The sequence below is a fragment of the Asterias amurensis genome, chromosome 15 (assembly GCF_032118995.1).
Source record: "Asterias amurensis chromosome 15, ASM3211899v1".
Lineage (NCBI taxonomy): Eukaryota > Metazoa > Echinodermata > Asteroidea > Forcipulatida > Asteriidae > Asterias > Asterias amurensis.
Window position 1 is genome coordinate 1,040,463 of NC_092662.1, and position 12,775 is coordinate 1,053,237.

General features: G+C 38.5%; 1 protein-coding gene across 1 annotated transcript in view; it reads left to right on the plus strand.

The window, feature by feature from the left end:
- The window catches only part of LOC139948186 (spectrin alpha chain, non-erythrocytic 1-like), a 58,280-nt gene extending 45,776 nt beyond the window's left edge, over positions 1–12,504 (plus strand). The window contains 13 exon segments of the mRNA XM_071946249.1: positions 174–272; positions 773–1,009; positions 1,340–1,476; positions 1,791–1,980; positions 2,438–2,553; positions 3,098–3,274; positions 6,949–7,003; positions 7,811–7,905; positions 8,585–8,686; positions 8,966–9,019; positions 9,482–9,628; positions 9,944–10,091; positions 10,625–12,504. Of these exon segments, the coding sequence (XP_071802350.1) occupies positions 174–272; positions 773–1,009; positions 1,340–1,476; positions 1,791–1,980; positions 2,438–2,553; positions 3,098–3,274; positions 6,949–7,003; positions 7,811–7,905; positions 8,585–8,686; positions 8,966–9,019; positions 9,482–9,628; positions 9,944–10,091; positions 10,625–10,750 (1,683 nt within the window). The 3' untranslated portion in view covers positions 10,751–12,504.
- The last annotated feature ends 271 nt before the right edge of the window (positions 12,505–12,775 follow it).

The following is a 12,775-nucleotide window of genomic DNA, read 5'->3' on the forward strand; positions in this document are numbered from 1 at the left end:
CTCTAAAGCAAATTGAAACTACGGCGCAACAAAAGTGACAGAACGCCTATTAATTTGTGCAGGGCGAATCCCGTGTACCCCCGAAAGTGATAAAAATACTATTTATAGCGCCCTCGCGCGGTCAAAAATAAGGGGCATTGCTTCACCTTTCTCTCTCTCTCTCTCAACCACAGGGTCTGCAGAAGAAGCACAAAGCCTTTGACATGGACTACCATGTGCATCAGGAACGCGTTGCTGACATCAAACGTCAAGGGGAGACTCTGATTGAGGCGGTAGGTATTTCTCTCAAGATGTCAAACTATCTTTGTTGATATGCAATACGTCTTAACAGCAGACTACCAATCTCTCATAGTATTCAGTCGAACAACAAAAGAACCAAGGTCTGGAATTGGAGATTGCATAATAATCCCTGAAAAAAAAGGGAGATTGGGAGCGTGATTTACAGTATCCTCGATCCCTCTTTGTACGGGGGAAACAAAGTGTAGCAGGCTAGCTGCATGTCTGAGTACGCTACACAATGGATTGTCTGGTAGCGTGTATACGTGTCAGCCGTTCAACTGATGGCAGCCAAAAGAGTCTGCTGTGAAGTTCATCTCGGCATTTATGAATGTCAATCATATTTCTACCTGGAATTATTTTGCATGAATACTTGTCATGTTTCAACTAACGTTGCTCACAGCACCTGTGTAAAAGTTACAGTTGTTGGATTGCTGAATGAAGCTTAACTGCTGCTCTTTATAAATGTGTTGAATATTTTACTTTCAATCATCAGGAGAACCACAATACTGAGGCTGTGGAGCAGCGTATTGACTCCCTCCAGAAGAGGTTCGATGAGTTGGGTCAAGCCGGTCAGCGCCGTAAGGCCAAGCTGGACGAGAACTCTGCCTTCCTGCAGTTCATCTGGAAGGCTGATGTGGTGGAGTCGTGGATCGGAGACAAGGAGAGCATGGCTCGCTCTGATGACTACGGACGGGACTTGTCCTCAGTGCAGACTCTGCTCACCAAACAGGTAAGAAAACAACCTTGGTGTGAGGCCGTAACGGCTGCGGCTAGATTTCAACGTCTTCATGTGTTGAAGTATAGTACGTTCTAAGCAACCCTCTTTAGCAACAGCCAGAGCCGTACCTGTAGTGGCCATTTTGGATACAGTTTATGCCTTGGGGGGGGGGGGAGGAAATGATCTGTACATCCTGGACCCAATTTCATAGAGCTGCTTAAGCACAAACAGTATCTAAGCACACAAAATAAGGTTACTAGCCAAACTGCAAATTGCCTGACAGATTTATTCCTAAAATCAAGGCGAGACATTTATCAGTCTAATTGTTTTTTCGTCCAACAGGAGACCTTTGATGCTGGTCTTCAGGCCTTTGAGAAGGAAGGTATCTCTCAGATCACTATCTTAAAGGAGCAGTTGGTGGCTGCCAGCCACGTACAGACACCTGCCATTCAGCAACGTCATGCCAACCTCATCGCCAGGTAAAACAAACTGCTCGAGTTCAGACTTTTATTACGTTCAGCGGCCATCTTGGTTTTCTCCCACCCAAATTAATTTAACCAAATCGAGGCTGAATGGAGAAATAGTCTGGTTCCTGTTTATATGATGGATAGCAGCATTCACTCCTGTTATGGGATACAGGGAACACAACCCAAATGATGGCAGCAGTATATTGCAGTATGAAGTTTGCATTCAGTTTGTGTTTAGTTGTGCTTTTATTTGTTATACATATGGAAGAAAAATTTCATTATTTTTATTTTGACAATAAATGTTTTTAATCTTTAATTTTCTTTAGGTGGGAGAAGCTGCTGTCTGATTCCAACAACCGTCGCCAGCGTCTTCTGAGAGCGCAGGAGCAATACCGTGAGGTTGAGGATCTGTTCCTCCTCTTCGCCAAGAAGGCGTCCGCTTTCAACAGCTGGTTTGAGAACGCTGAGGAGGACTTGACCGACCCTGTACGCTGTAACTCCGTGGAGGAAATCAAGGTAAGATACTCCTTGAGAAGTTATTTTAATGATAATAATAATAATAATAGTAAAAGCAATAATATAGCGCATAATTAAATGATGTCTCCAAGCCTTGTTAGAAATGCAAGAGAGAAAAACCAGGACTTCAGAATAAACAAAAATACAAGCAATACAGAAAGAACCACAATATTCCACAAAAGTTATTTCATTAAAAGATGTCTTGAAAAAAAAAACTAGAACTGTTCTAGAGAGGAGTTTTTTGTTGTATTATTGGGGAGTGAATTCCAAAGTTCGGGAGATGCAACCTGAAAGTCTTAATGAGAACTAGGCTTTTCTTCTACAACGTAAAGATAGGCTGATGTTTTGTTGATTAGTTTTAGAGACACTCTTTGAGATCTAAGATCTTCTTGTAGATCCTATTTTATTGTAAAGATGTACTAATATTTGGTTGCTTGTTTTGCTTCTTCTCAATCAGGCTTTGAAAGAAGCCCATGATGCCTTCACTGCATCCCTGAGCAGCGCCCAGAACGATCTGAAACAACTTGCTGCCCTGGACAAACAAATCAAGAGCTACAACGTCACATCCAACCCGTAAGCCCAACAAACTTTCTGTCTGGCTTTTTATGTCTGTGCTGTGGCTAATCTCTCTTCAGCCCAAGTTCATCCCAAAGACCAAATCTGTAGAGTTAGAGTCCGGAGGATGAGGTCCCTGTCAAAAGCCATGAAAAAACCTTCTTTTGTAGTCTGAGATCATATGATTATGGTTTTCACCGTCGAATCCTGGGCATGTGCGCAACCTTGGTGTGGGCTTTGGTTCCGACTTTTGCTCTGTCATCAAATTTGAAGCAAATTTGTCAACATCAAATGAAGCCCAGAGCAGGAGACGAGGCCTAAGCTGAGGTTTGAAAAAAGCCCCTAGTGTACCCAGGCCTGGGGTTACATGGAGGCTTCTATTGCCCCTGGTCTAGGCCTTGGTTCCCCTACAACATATTCCCATAGACTTTAAGATTTTCTAATGAAATTGCCCTTGCCTTATCAAAGATAAAATTCCTGGCCTGGTGTACTTCTAGTTGTCTCTTTTCTATCAACAAGATTCTCAAGTAATTTATTCTCTCTCTCTTGTCTCATACTCCAGGTACACCTGGTTCACCATGGAGGCACTTGAGGAGACCTGGCGTAACCTCCAGAGGATCATCCGAGAGCGAGAGGTAGAGCTGAACAAAGAGATGGAACGCCAGGAGGAGAACGATCGCTTCCGTAAGCAGTTCGCCCAGCTGGCTAACACCTTCCACTCATGGCTCACTGAATCCAGGTTAGTGCAAAGGGCAGGGTTCAAAGTTCATAGTTCAAAATTTATTTTTATATTTGACATTGGCACTGTTGGGGCGAATATCACTTAAATTACTTTGTTGAGGTTGGCAGTTAAGGTTATTTTAAAGAAATCACAATGAGGAAAAGCTCAAGGTTAGGGTTCAAAGTGTAAAGGTTATGGCTCAGACTTCTTACATGTTGAAGTAACCACACTTTGGTAGACGTTTAACATTAAACTGTAGTTAAACTTACTTTCATTGAAGTAATGAATCAAAATATGCAACTTTTTTTTTTGCAAAGAAATATTTAAAACAAAATTGAGTATAACAGGTAGACAAATTGTGTTGTATAGTTAATGGTGTGATGCGATGCCAGGGCGTAGTCTGTCCTACACCAACTCTGGATGGTGGCTTCAACAATGACAGTGAATTCTAATGATACTCCTTTTCAGACACTGAATAAAATGATATTTCCCTGTTAAAATAAAATGTGAGAAAGAATAATTGCAAGAAAGAAGCTGCACAATACATAGCATCACTTTGCTGATATGAACAAGCGACTGCAGTACAGTATACAATCTCAAACTCTGATATGTTTTTCTCTTGTTTCAATCATTGTGTTTTCTTCTGTTTCTCACCTTTTTCTTTTGGTATTTTCTTTCTTTTTTAATACCCTTTGCATCACTGTCTCTGTAGCAGTTCCTCTATAACTGGCGTTACTTTTTGCCTCCTTACAAACTTCACCAAGTTTAAAACAGTGGGGTACATTCAAATCGGGCGCTGCTTAGAAAAAACTTAAGTATTTTTTAAGGGGACAAAATGAAACGTCAGTGATGTAGGAATGATTTGCTGTCTCTTCTTATTGACCAATGACTTGTCTTTATTATGGGTTACCCTGGTAACGTTACTACCGTGGCTGCAATAACTCTCTGCCTCCTACTTCAGGACCTTCATCAATGGGTTACTACTTTCTTTCTTTCTGTCTTTGGCTTGAAATACCCCCTCCCCTTGCCTGACAAATTTATTTGTTTCCTTTCCGAAGAAGAAGAAAAAAACGTAGCGTTCTCAGAGATTGCATGATGCATGGGTTCTTGATGCCTGAAATCTAACTCAAAACTCTTTACCTTCATGAATCTCATAATAAGTATAAGTGACTATAATAATATAATATCAGAGTCTTATATAGCGCACGTATCTACCAAACAAGGTACTCAAAGCGCTGAGTATATATACAAACTTTAAGAACGATAAGTTATTGCAGTGATGAATTCTGAGACCCAATAAACAAGACAACAAATGCTTACAAATGAAGTAATACTACGAAACACTGTTACAAAAAAAATCTTCTTAGTGAAAGATATATTTATTTTTGTTGTTGACTTTGTGTCAATTTCATTTTCAAGATGTTAAAAAAGGACAAATCATTTAAAGTAATGTGAGGGAAGTTGACTGATTGTGACTTCATCTCATTCCAGGGCACTTCCTGGCAGGCAAGATACTACACTGGCCACATATAATTTGCATTAATTTGACTTCATCCAAATTTGTATTTTTTAAGAAGAAAATCAAGTTGGTCTAGCATTGACCTTTAGGAAGTTGATATAAACTGAAACAAAAAATTAAGTGCATGAATTTTGTTGACTTTGAACCCTTCAGACAAAATGGATCTGTTTGTGCATGCCAATTATGTACCCAGACAATTTGAATAATATCAACATTAACTTCATATGAATTTGACATTCTTCATACCCAGTTGACTATAACCTTTTTAGATTTGTCTGTTGTAACAAACATTAGGTCGGATAGGTTACCTACCAACTAATGTTGTCTAACAGCAAGCTTGTATTACAGGTGTAATGTAGTTTCATCAGTAGTGACCATTTAAGTCCTTCAATATGCCTATTAGCTGTATAACCTTTGTGTACAAAAAGAGTGACCTTTGAGATCACTGTAGTGAACATTTCTAAAATGCTCAGAATATTTTGATACCTAACATAACTCTTTCATTTTAAATGCGTAGGCCTAATTATTGAAATGACAACTGGATACTTTGGAACACTATAACTACCATCCCGGCCAAAAATGCTTGGGCCATCCATTCCTAATGTACCATGTACACTCCCCACTGACAATCATTCTCTCGCCCGTCCCCCGTCCCCCCGCTCAATGTTGACTGTAACGCAGCAGACTGTGCAATCTAAACCAACAGTGAAAGGGGGCAAGGGGGCCCAACGAGATATGGTCGGGAGTGTAGGTCAATTTCCCTTGTTTACGTAAATCTTAGCATGCACAGATTTCCATTATCCAGTTATTAATGGATTTTCTTGGTTAGTCTGCTGCCACCTTGTGTCCCCATATCAAATGATGTTTTTTGAAGTAGCAGAACTGTATTGCAGATCTCTTACAAAATACATTAATGTAGTATATAAGAACTATTATATTAACCCATAGTACTTAGGACACATTCATAGCATTTACCCCACCAGGAGCATGGTATTGGGAGTTTGGAATGAACAGCATGCAAGTTGAGCAAGTTGGGGTGATAGTGAACTTGGGAGTTCTTGACTTGAAGACACTGGACACTTGGTAATAGGAGACTTTTGGGACGCTTGGTGGCCGCAGACTTACCAGGTAAAATCCGAACAATGGAAATTTACCTGGTAAGTCTGATGTCATCTTGCGTTCCAAATTCTCCCATTGTCAGAGACCAGTCTCCTTTTTACTTGGTGTATCTCAACATATGCACAAAATAACAAACCAGTGAAAATTCAATTGGTTTATTGAATTTGTGAGATGAAAGAAAAAACACCCTTGTCACACCATGGGGGTATGGTCACACAAAGTTGTGTGCTTTCAGATGCTTTATTTCGAGACCTCAAATTCTAATTCCAAGGTCTCAAAATCAAATTCGTGGAAAATTACTTTTTTTTTCTTGAAAAACTACGTAACTTCAGAGTGAGCCGTTTCTCACAATGTTTGATACTATCAACCTCTCCTCAATACTTGTTACCAAGTACGATATTATGCTAATAATTATTTTGAGTAATAACCAATAGTGTTCAATGCCTTAAACCGTTAAGCTAATGTTGCAAGGTTCTGTAGTCAATTATGCTTTGAAAAAAAAAAAAACTTTCACCCCAACTTGCTCAAAGATAAAGGAAGATTGTGTTTGACATTTACATCACGGGAAATTTTGACTTAAAATTTTGTGAAATATTTAAGTGGACCGTAACAGAAGGCGTATTGACCCATTTCACCCTCCTTCATCGTCACAATCTTGGTTGAGCCGTTTTGAGGGTCAGTGTCCCAATTTCATAGAGCTCCTTCAGGATAAAAAGTGCTGAACAATTTCCTGCCAAGCAGAAATGAGAAGGATACCAGTCACAAATTGTATATGTGACATGGTAGATTCGCTAGTAACCTTATTCTGGTAAGCAATATTTTATTGTGCTTAGCTACCTTTTGTGCTTGAGCAGCTCTATGAAATTGGACCCTGTTGACTTCCAAAAGAGAGAGCGTGGCATATTCACTGTGTGTGAGGTGTGTTAGCTCAATGTAGAGTAAGATGCATTGAGATACTTTAGTCTATTAGGATGAGATACGTTGCATGAATAAGTTGAAATATTGTTACTATTTGGGTGTTGATAAGATGTTTTTGTGATTGATTTGAATCTAGGGTTGCTATGGTGGAGGAATCTGGCAATCTGGAGAACCAACTGGAGAACCTCAAAGTAAGTCAACTTTCCTCTTTTTCTCAGCAGGCAGGATATTCTACTTAAAGGCAGTGGACACTATTGGTAATTGTCAAAGACTTGTCTTCACAGTTGGTGTATCTCAACATATGCATAAAATAACAAACCTGTGAAAATTTTAGCTTGATCGGTCGTCGAAGTTGCGAGATATTAGTGAAAGGAAAAAACACCCTGTCACACCATGGTCACACGAAGTTATGTGCTTTCAGATGCTTGATTTCGAGACCTCACATTCTAAATCTGAGGTCTCGAAATCAAATTCGTGGAAAATTACTTCTTTCTCGAAAACCACGTCACTTCAGAGGGAGCTGTTTCTCACAATGCTTTATACTATAGACCTCTCCCCATTACTCGTAATCAAGAAAGGTTTTATGATACGCTTATTTGAGTAATTACCATTAGTGTCCACTGCCGTTAAGCCTGCTTTCCACTGGTAGACTTTGGAACACTAGGTGCCAGCAGACTTACCAGGTGAATTTCCATTGTTTACGTAATTCTGAGCAAGTGCACATTACCAAGAACAATGGATTTTACCTGGTAAGTCTGCTGCCACCAAGTGTCCCAAAAGTCCCCTATTGTTTCGCCCTTGAGAGCAATCTATAGCCTACACCATGTGGGTCGGTCAGCCCATGTCCTGGAAAAAGAATTCTTACTCTTTTCCACGCCGTTTTCTGAAGTTGATTTGGAAACTTTGCGCAGTTGGGAGGCCATTAGGTATTCCTGATGACAAGTGACAATTCCATCACTAACAAACATGTTAAAAGTTTCCTATCATTTCACCAACAGCAAAAGATCATTGAGGTTCGATCTCAGAAGAGTCAACTGAAGAAGATTGAAGATCTAGGAGCAAAGATGGAGGAGAGACTCATTCTGGATAACCGGTAAGAGAAGTAACAATTGCAGAAGAAAAGTTTTAAAATGCTCCAATTTTATGTCATAGGTTCAGTCAAAACAGAATAACTTGATCCATAAGCTGAGATCACAAGCCAATTAACATCGGAGTAAAATAATAATGAACCATTTTTGTAGAGCGCATATCACAATCACAGAGAAGTCCCTATGCGCTTTGAAATGAAAACAAAAGAGAAGTAAAAGTTAAAAGTGTTCATTTAGGTGGGATGTTGTGAAAGCAAGACTGAATCTTCTAATAGTGATTTACAGAATGGGAATCTGTCACAGAAATATCACATGAAAAGAAAGCTCTAACGGACCCGATAGCTTAGGTAAATTATTTCTTCATATTTTCTCCTTGAAAACATAGCCCAAGCCCACCTTGGACCAGTTGCTTATAGCCGATTGAAGCACAAAAAGCAGCTAAACACAAACAAATAATGCTTACCAGGAGAAGGTCACCAGCCAAAATAACATGTCACCAGTGTAATCTGTGACTGGTATCCTGCTTGCTTGTGCTTGGCAGAAATTATTTAAGTAATATTTACTGCCTGAGCAGCTACATGAAATTGTGTCCAGATATTTTGATATAGAAAGGTTTGCGATAACACCATGTAATGTGTTGATTGTCTTCTAGATATTTTGATGTTGTTTATTTTGTCTCCGTAGTTACACTGAACACTCGACTGTTGGACTTGCACAGCAATGGGATCAGTTGGATCAGCTTGGTATGCGTATGCAGCATAATCTGGAGCAACAGATACAGGCCAGGTTAGTAGGCTCTCTTGTCTCTCATCAAACCATTGTTAGGATTGTAATTTTGCACAGATTTATGAAATCGGATTTGAGTTTTTATGCAGAGGTGGTTAAGGGAAACCACGATGTTAGGATTTCGGACAAACTGTTACCCAAATTTATGAAATTGGATGTGAGATTTTATGCAGATTTGGATGAGGAAGTTAACGATGATGAATAAATTACCATTCATCTTTATAAAGAATTATAATTTAAGGGTAGTGTATTAAATACTTTTTGCTCCTTACTTTTCAGGAACACAACTGGAGTTAGCGAAGAGTCTCTGAAGGAGTTCAGCATGATGTTCAAGTAAGTCTCTCATTTAAAGTGATTGTCTTTCCTTTCACTATCCAATAATTAACTTGTGTGCTTGCACTCTGCTAAGAAGTCGCCTTTTTATAATTGGCCACGCCCTGTTGAGACATGTCTCAGGTTGCCCGCACTGTACTCTTTAACCCACAAAACCAACCATCGGGATCCTTTGACAGGGCGGAGACCTGCTCCACACTTATATTTTTCAAACAGATGACCACCTCAACACCAAAAACTCAATCAGACTGCTCGTGCTGCACAGGATCGAGCTGGATTGCAAAAACAAATTTTGAACGTTGGAAAGCCACTGGTCATAATGTACCAAGTTGAGTTTGCTCGATTGTCCTAGTAGTTTTAGTTTCCCTGTATGTTCTCCTAATCCACTTCCCTTCCATCCTAGAAAGTCAAGAGTTTAATCTGGAAAAGTAATTTTCTTTATGTTTTTTTTTTTCTCCCTAGGCATTTCGACAAGGATAAGACAGGTTTCTTGGAGCACAAGGAATTCAAGTCTTGCTTGAGATCCCTCGGCTACGACCTTCCCATGGTGGAGGAAGGTCAAGAAGATCCAGAGTTCCAGTCTATCCTTGACATAGTGGATCCAAACAAGTAAGAAACAATTGAGAATCATCAAATTAATAGACACTGGACACTATTGGTAATTGTCAAATACCAGTCTTCCCACTTGGTGTATCTGAACTTAAGAAAAAAAAAACCTGTAGAAATTAGAGCTCAATTGGGCGCCGAAGTTGTGAGATATTAATGGAAGAAAAAACACCCTTGTCTCAAAAAGTTGTGTGCTTTCAGATGCTTGATTTCAAGACCTCAACATCTTATTCTGAGGTCTTGAAATCAAATAGCATTCCATTTTTCACGCAAGTAAGCTGTTCTAATATTAACAAATTTTTTATTGTGTTTTTACAGAGATGGAGTTGTGTCCCTCCAAGAGTACATGACGTTTATGATCAGTCGAGAGACGGAGAACGTACACTCTAGAGACGAGATTGAGAATGCCTTCCGGGCTCTCAGCTCCGAGGGTAAACCATTCGTCACCAAGCACGAACTGTATGCGGTAAGTCAACATATTAAAGTATCGGCCCAAAAGGGGTTTCGTTTTTGTAGAAGAATTGATTTTCTTTTTTGTTTGTGTTGTATATCTGTTTTTTCCTTTACTGAAATGTACTGGTACAAATATTTCTGCAAAAAGTTCCTTTGAAATCTGATGACCAAATTTGGAATCTCCATGTTGTCTCTTTTACTGAAACTTACCAATGTAAAAATTTGTAATGTGCCAGAGGTGCTGACTCTCCCTGATGCTGCAGAAAATTCTTTTCAAATAAACAAATTTTTCCAAGGAGCAAATTCTAAATCACCCTGATTATGGAAACGCTTTTCCCTATTATGGTGTATGTGATTCTAAATGTCTCCCTGATTGATGAACAAAATTTCCCTGATTGCAAGATGTAAATGTAGGTGTGAAATGTGTTCAGCATTTAAAGCTATTGTGTTGTTGGTTATCTTGCCTTTAAAAAAACTTCTTCTGCTCCAGTGGTGGACAATTTTCGAATTGTTCTGTAACTATTCCTGATTGTTTCCTCTCTTCAGAATCTACCAACCCAGCTGGCAGAGTACTGCATCCTCCGCATGGAACCCTACCGCGACGCAAAGGGTCGTGAACTACCCGGCGCCCTCAACTATGTCAAATTCAGCTCGGACATGTTCCAGAACTAACACCGCGCGTTCGGTGTCTGCTCCCTCGGTGGGTTCAGATACTGACAGATTTCATTTTATTGCTCCTAGTTGTAGTTTTAGATTCACCTTTTCCGTATGGAATGATGTATTCTTTGTTAGCATCAATTACTCATCGATTGTAGTAATTATGGGCGCTGCATGTCTATCCTGCAAATAACTGGTGTATAACAATGCTCTTCGTTTGTAAACAACAGAGAGTGCTATGTATTTCTTCTGGGAGTTGTACTTGAATTATTGTAACAATTGGTACTGATAATTATTGAGAACTGTTGTATGGAATTGATGTAGTCATTTAATGTGAATGAAGTGCTAAATGGTTAACGCCTATTGCAGTGTTATTTGCAATGAATTCAAGTTGGAAACATTTTGGTAGAGGCAAAAGTATTTAAAATAGTTGTAACAATTGGTACTAATAACTATTGAGAACTGTTGTATGGAATTGATGTTGTCAATTGATGGGAATGAAGTGATATCAATGGTTGATGACAATTGCAGTGTAATTTGCAATGATTTCAAAGAGGAAACTCTTTTGGTAGAGGCAAAAGTATTTCAAATAATTGTAACAATTGGTACTAATAACTATTGAGAACTGTTGTATGGAATTGATGTAGTCAATTGATGGGAAAGGAGTGATATCAATGGTTGATGACAATTGCAGTGTAATTTGCAATGATTTCAAAGTGGAAACTTTTTTGGTAGAAGCAAAAGTATTTCTAAATTGATATGTCAGTACTATGGCTTTTGCAATGTTTAAAATAATGATTGATAAATAATCATTAGTGCATTACACATGTACTCATCAAAGGCATCTGGTAATACTAAACATTGTAGTTAATTAAATAAGAAAAAGTAATATTGTGAAATTTCAAGGTCGGGACAAAAACAAAATTGTCAAGGAGGAAAAGGTCTACACAATCTCTCTCTAACTTTTCAACTGATAATTTTACATTGTAAAAGATTTTGTGGGGTAAAAACAGGTTTTAAAGGTCTAAGATTTGATTGTTTATGAAGATTTTTCTTAAGGTTGTATGTAGCAAGTGAATTAATCTTAAATAGTACTAGTGTCACTTTATTATGGATGGTGAAGTCTTAAACATTCCTGGTGCGATCCCCAAGTATTCCTTGTCTTATAAAAACTTAAAGAAGAATTAATAAGTCTCTTAAAAAGTCAAAACAATGTGCACAATACAAACTCAGTAACATCTCTGGTGATATCTCTGTATGAAATTGAAATGAACAGTGATGTATTAACTTTGAAAGTTTTCTCTATGATGACTGAAAAGGCATGCCATTTCAATTTTAACAAAACAAAAATTAAAGTATTCATAAATTGGTATTCAATCTTATCAGTATTTAATGGTAAAATAATGACTGTTTTAACGAAGCAAAACTTAATGAATCTATACGGTAAAATCTAGTGAAGATGTGAAAATCAATTAAGATGTAATCTTGAAAACTTTGATTCCTCAAAACTTTGGATGAATGTAACTCAAAATTAAAAACAATCTCATCACATTATGAAGTAAATTTTAATCAGTGTTGCTATTTCTAAAGTCAAAGTTAGGACTTTATCTTGTTAAGAGTAGCTTAATTGTCATTGATACTATTGTTACAAGAAACTTCAGTAAAATGAACTTAATTGTTATAAACCAACGTTGGTAACCAGCATGAAATCTAAGAAGGTGTCATTATGCTTAGCTGGGAAAGGTGAATAAAGTAGACAAGCATTGAAAGCTGTTTATCCTTTTTGTTTATCTTTTTTTATAAAGTTTTAAAAGTTTGTGATAATTTTAAGGTAGGCTCTATGTGATGTGATGCAGGGTGAATAATGAACTGGTGTTAACAAATACTTCCAAACTCGAAAAACTACATCGTTCTGATACCATGCCCCCCCCCCCCCCCCCCCCCCCGCCGAAGTCAGATTCGTGAACGCGCGTGTTAAAATTAATGCCCGCACGCGCGCGTGCACTCATCACTGTGATGTCATCTGCTTTTTGACATTGC